The sequence below is a fragment of the Oxyura jamaicensis genome, chromosome 4 (assembly GCF_011077185.1).
Source record: "Oxyura jamaicensis isolate SHBP4307 breed ruddy duck chromosome 4, BPBGC_Ojam_1.0, whole genome shotgun sequence".
Classification (NCBI taxonomy): Eukaryota; Metazoa; Chordata; class Aves; order Anseriformes; family Anatidae; genus Oxyura; species Oxyura jamaicensis.
Window position 1 is genome coordinate 67647544 of NC_048896.1, and position 6401 is coordinate 67653944.

The 6401-nt window shown below is 39.3% G+C and overlaps 1 protein-coding gene across 1 annotated transcript in view; it reads left to right on the plus strand.

Annotated features, from left to right (window-relative positions):
* Positions 1-5964, plus strand: part of PPAT (phosphoribosyl pyrophosphate amidotransferase) — a 44848-nt gene extending 38884 nt beyond the window's left edge. The window contains exons 7-11 of the mRNA XM_035326381.1: positions 346-497; positions 2755-2882; positions 3164-3385; positions 3795-3915; positions 5319-5964. Of these exons, the coding sequence (XP_035182272.1) occupies positions 346-497; positions 2755-2882; positions 3164-3385; positions 3795-3915; positions 5319-5494 (799 nt within the window). The 3' untranslated portion in view covers positions 5495-5964. The remainder of the gene's footprint in view (positions 1-345; positions 498-2754; positions 2883-3163; positions 3386-3794; positions 3916-5318) is intronic.
* Positions 5965-6401: the final 437 nt, after the last annotated feature.

Here is a 6401-nt window from a genome sequence, read left to right on the forward strand (position 1 = left end):
GATTGGATTCATGTAAAGAAAGCTAAATAATTATGTGTTCAGAAAGTAATGGTAAAGACAACTTCAAGGATGCTTCTTGCGTGTCGCATTAAATCTAGTTATCCATATACTTCTTAATTTTAGCCTAGTTAGCAGCAGAATTCTTGTAAAGTAATCCTTCAGGCTTTATTCAGGCTGTTTTGTCTTAGCATGTTGGTCTTAAAACAGTCTAGATCAAATCCTAAGATAGAAGCAAAATACCACGTTAGGATGTTCAAAAGCAATTTTCCTGTCAATAGAGTTTATATTTTAAAACTATTATTCATGTCTGGGACATTTCTAAATGCTATGTATTCCTCTTTCAAGGTACTACCGTGAAGTCCTTCCTGGAGAGATTGTGAAAATATCCAGGTATGATGTTCAAACACTGGATGTGGTACCAAGACCTGAAGGAGATCCATCAGCATTCTGCATCTTTGAATATGTTTATTTTGCAAGACCAGACAGTATCTTTGAAGGTAAGAAGATGTAACATACAAAGCCACTGCCTCACAAATAATGGGAGATTACATTCTCAAGGACAATTGATTCTACAAAGGGTCAGGGATCATAGCAGGGTGACACTGAACGTGAATTTCCAGAGCAGGGCTGGGACTAGGTAGGCTTGCACAGTTCTTGAGGATATAAAACCCTTCTGTTCCTGTCTGTGTATACAGCTTCAGTCAGGCCTGCCTGTATAGCCTTGTGGAAAGGATGAAAAAAGCCACAAACATGGCTAAGGTAGAGGAAATAACCCTTAAAATTGAGATACTTAAGGAAGGAACTGTATTCGTTCTTGGAAAACCTTTTAAAAATCAGACCTGTGAAATAAAATCTGCAGAACAACTTCATCTTGGTGTTTTCTTTGCAAGAAACGGTTATTTCAGGAAGATGCTTATAATGTAACTGAAATCTATGCTTTATCCAAGTACTTGAGGCTATCAGTCTAATGCCTTTATTACTATTTCAGTAGAAGCCCCTGAAAATTGCCTTAGTGACAAGATATTAGCGAAGATGCTCATACCTAGCACTGTCCTCACGTCTCTCATGTTCCCTAGTAATGTCCTCCGTAATCTTTACCTTGCCTTTTCTCACAATGCCTCTAGTTCCCTCTCCTGGTCCCAGACTTTTAGGACCTTAAAAGCTCCTGAGGCCTCTTGTGGGAGTATCACCATGGGGGTCGACCGGCCCCATGGTTGCTGATAACATCGGGCTGGTGAGGATGAAGCCGTGAGGAATGTAAACAAGTTAGGAGGAACAAAGAAGGGATATTCAGGAGACGCCTTGCTGTCTCCAACTGCTTGTTCTCCAACTCTTAAAACATGGGAGTTGCTATATGTTAGCTGTTGCTGGGCAAAGTTGTTAACCGATGAATAGCCGATGGGAAAGTACGGCTCTAGAGCTAATGGTATAAGAAGGGAGCCTGTCCTCAATAAAGGAGGCTTAAGTTATTGATCCCTACACGTACCCTGGTGTCCGTGTGGTCATTAAGCTACAAATGATGCCAGAACAGGGACCTGAAGAACAGGGACCTGAAGAACATGGACCAGCTGACAGAACAGGGACAAGAACAAAAAATGAACTAACAGGGACAGGCTAACGGAACAGGGACAGGGACACTGCCTCACAAAGATAGGTTCGGCCGAACCCAGCAAGATGAAAGGAAGCGCACCCGAGCTGAAAGGAAGGTCAAGCTGAAAGAAGCGTTGTGCTGAGAGAAGAATACCCGCGTACACAATCACCTCTCACTGGCTGAAGGAGCTGGTCCAAGATGGGTGTCAGCGCGATGGGTCCGTCCGTCCGTCTCAACATGATCACAGCACTCTCCTCAGCGCTTTAGATTCCAGCTCAACCAAAAAACAACGTATGGGAGGGTCCTGCTGGCATATGCAGGACCCACAAACAGGGGCTCCAGGAGCTGGAGGGGCAGCCAGAGCCCCCCGCTGGGCAGCACTCAGTGCCTGCCTCTCCCAGGGATGTGGTTACAACGTTTGTTAAAGATAGGATTAGTATGCCTCATAGTTTTTCTCTGTGTCTTAATTTGTGTTAATTGTGCTTTCTTTGTTAATAAAAAAGGGGGAGATGTGGGAGCATCGCCAAAGGGGTCGACAAGCCCCATGGCTGGTGATAACATCGGACTCCTGACTATGAAGTCATGAGGAATGTAAACAACTTAGGAGGAACAAAGCAGGGTGATTCAGGAGACGCCTTGCTGTCTCAAACTGCCTGTTCTCCAGCCGTTAAGATTGTTGAAGCTATTGATCCCTAAACATACCCTGGCGTCCCTGTGGTCATTATGCTACAGCCTCTCCCTGCCTTCCTGAATGTGGGGTGAAGTTCACCGACTGACTCAAAGTTCTAACAGTACAGGCAGACGGCATGATTGCACAAACTTTGTCTGCTTAAGAAAACAGCTAAAAATAGGATATGCACACTGAACATTGCAGGAATAATTTTCTTTTTCTTTCCTCCTGTAACATCCACAGGACTTTTAGTTACCTGATAAGGGCAACGTAAATTTTAACTCTCTATGTAGTGGTATGAATGTGAATGTTAAAATAGAATATGACATTATGGGAAGAACTAAAAAATGACCTCATGTGAATGACTGCTTCCTATTTCTGGAGCTTTTCTCACTGTCTTCTATGCCTGCAACTTGACACAGAAATGTATACAGCAAACTGAGTGGAAATCTGAATTATGAATACTAGGAAAAACTCTTCTTTCCGTTCTTAGGTCAAATGGTGTATTCAGTCAGGAGGAGATGCGGTCAGCAACTTGCTATTGAAGCACCTGTGGAAGCAGACCTGGTCAGCACTGTTCCAGAGTCTGCAACCCCAGCAGCTCTGGGCTACGCTCAAAAGGTTTCTATTTGCATTTTTTTTTCTCAAGCACATTTACACATATCTCTTTTTGTAATGGATTATTTCAGTATGGGCCACTGGAGTTTGGTACTGATAAAGCTTTATATCTACCGAGTCATCTGCACTTGTTTTTTGTCATTATTCCATTATATTAAGGTATTCCAAAGTTTTTTGGTTAACTGTGAAGTCCTTACTAAATCCAAAGGTTGCTTCAAAATACATGATCTGAGAATAACCAGTTTTATAGATACTAATTCTGTTTAACCATCTCCTGTTCATAGTGTGGACTGCCATACGTTGAAGTGCTCTGTAAAAATCGGTATGTAGGAAGAACGTTCATCCAGCCAAATATGAGGTTACGGCAACTTGGTGTTGCAAAGAAGTTTGGCGTTCTGTCTGACAATTTTAAAGGCAAGCGAGTTGTTATCATTGACGATTCGATTGTGCGGGGCAATACCATTTCACCCATAATAAAACTACTACGGGAATCAGGAGCTAAAGAGGTAAGTTCGTTTTCAGTCAGTACAGTACAGATGTAAATAGGAGATTGATTGGAGGGTCTCAGATTTTTTAACTGAAATAGACTGTGCAAGTCTGTTAGTGGAGCAAAAATATTTTGTGTGATGTTTGATTTTGTAAACTGAAACATCTGCATCAAGGATTGAATGCCACATAAAAGAAGCAAAATCTTATCCTAATATTAGGAAATATTGTAACAATACATTCTAAAAGGTCTTTCTCTCTCTTCCTGCATTGGCATCTGAAAAAAATGTTATTTTAACTCTTCCATGACTTCAGTCTAGTGCTGTGTTCCTTTCTTCATAATTATTTTGCAGAACTTGGAGTTATATTTAGTTATGATCTGCTGACCTTCACTTCATAGAGCTGTTTTGAAACTGTATTTTTATTCAGGTACACATCCGTGTGGCTTCACCTCCCATAAGATTTCCTTGTTACATGGGAATAAACATTCCAACAAAAGAAGAATTGATTGCCAACAGACCTGAGTTTCACGATCTTGCAAACTATATAGGTAAAGTTGTTTTTGTTTGTTTCTTTGTTTTGGGAATTTTCACTTGTGGGCATTTATTGACTGCATCAAAATAAAGTACAACACATCGAGGTGAGAGTGGCAAAATGACCAAAAAAAATCGTAACAATTGACACATTAAATCTCTGCATTGTATGTTTCCTACAGATCAAACCAACTTAGCTGTGTATTTTTTACCACAATTAGAGTGTTATATTTCTCTGAACGATATAAAGCATTAGAATAACTTCCTAAGTTACAAGTAAAGTATAACACAGCTTTCTGATATGTATTGCTCCTGCTGGGAAAATTTACAACACAGAGCTACTGTAGGCAAAATATCAGAAAGAAAATAAATGGTGAAAATCTGTTGAATAATGAAAAAAACTAATGTAGTTTCACTTCTGTGGCATTCATAAAAATATGTTCTGAATTTGTAAATACCCACCGATTTTTCTACAAATTTAAATTTAAATAATTGTAATTGCATTGGACGATACTTTACCTTGAAAGACATGGCATTTGAAACTAATCAAAGAATGTTAATTAAATTCATTCACAAATCTATAGAATGAGTCATGTTTACAGAAGAACAAAGAAGAACCAACAGCTTATGTTCTTGTTACGTGGTAAATAATGTGCTCATCGTGGGAATATCAGTAACAGAAATCACGTGAAGGTCTACAAGTGAGAAGATCTACTCTATAGTTTCTTGGGCTGCAAAATATTTTTAAAATGTTTTAAGAACATAGCTGTGTTTAGAAACTTTAAACTAAGATTTCTTGTGTAAATACTTTGTCTAATCTTGCAATGAGTTCTTTTCCCCCAAATTATTGTCATGAAGGCATGTTGAAATACTTCAAGTTTGTAGTATCTCATATTTAAGAAGTATTCATTCACAAAATAGTGAGTGTAACTGATAAGGTAATGATCTGAGTAGGCTGTCATCTGTCTTTCCTACTGCTCTAACATTTTCATGAGCTGGATGCTGTTTGTTTGTTTGGTTGGTTGGTTGTTTACATGATGCTTTCCTGCTCCTCCAAGTTCCAATAGGAGTATATAAGTCCTAGTTGTTTAGACGGGGAAGCACGAGCCACATGTCCACTGTAGGGAGTTCAGAGAGTCTTAATACACACTCTGGATTCTGTTTGAATTTTTGCAGTATGTTTGGCTAATAGATCCCCAACTCAAAACCTTCTGTCTACATTTCAATGAATCTGCTTCCTGTGCAAATAATTTGAGAGGGCAAGGCTTGTTATGGTCTTATAATTTTTCATAACCATTCTCTAGGTGAGGTGATCCACCTTGCATCATAATCCATACAACAATGCGACTGCATTTCCTAGGAGCATTGCATTTGGTACACTATTGCAGCTTTTAACAGATGAATTCTTTATCTTGTCTAGGGGCAGACAGTGTTGTCTACCTTTCTGTGGAAGGGCTGGTATCATCTGTGCAAGAAAGCATCAGAGCAAGACAAGAGAATGAGAACAGCCTTAAAACCCAGAAATCACGTGTTGGAAAGATTGGTCATTGCACAGCATGTCTCACTGGAGAATATCCCGTAGAGCTAGAATGGTGAATTTTTAGTGGATGCACTTGGGTTCATCATTGCTGAATGTACTTTTTGCAAAGATGCCTTCTTGCTAATAATAGCCTTCTTACATTTAGGTAATACGTAAAGCTCATTATAGTTGACTGATTACTGTTAGTAAAATACATCGTTCTTGGTAAAGACTTAGAGAAAGTCTGTGCTGAAGAAAACTATGTAAGCAGATTGAAATACAAAATCATATAGTTTCGATGCACGGTAGTGCCTTCTATTTTCTCATAAAATATTTTAAAAACCAAAGTGTTTATAATTATGTAACAATTCCATAGCTTTTTGTTTCAGTCTTGCCCCGAATGTGAGATATCCCTGTCAAGACTTGTTCACAAAGTACAAATTATGAATCATGTGGTATAACTTCAAATTAATCTAAATCTTTAAGTGAAAAGAATGCAAAGCTTGCTTTTCTGTTTTGGAAAAAAAATACCTGATTCTGAAGAGTCTTCTTGTTTCCTCAGCAGTTCTTGCTTAGGTTTCTTAAAAATAGAAGTACCTGACTTTTGCGTATATAACTAAATGGCCATTATTAATCAAGCCCTTTGTAACTAAGTTTCCAGATTCTATAAATGTAAGGTCTAGCACATGATTTTAAAAAATGAAGACTCAGGGAAACACTCAGCCAAAAGCTTTCTAGGTTTATAACTTCAAAATTCTTTTTTGAATTCCAGTGTAAATCACAGAACTATAGAATGGTTTGGGTTGGAAGGGACCTTAAAAGACCATCTAATTTCAACTCCCCACCATGGGCAGGAAGACCTCCCACCAGCCCAGGTTGCCCAAAGCCCCATCCAGCCTGGCCTTGAGCACTGCCAGGGATGGGGCATCCACAGCTTCTCTGGGCAGCCTGTGCCAGTGCCTCACCACCCTCACAATAAATAAT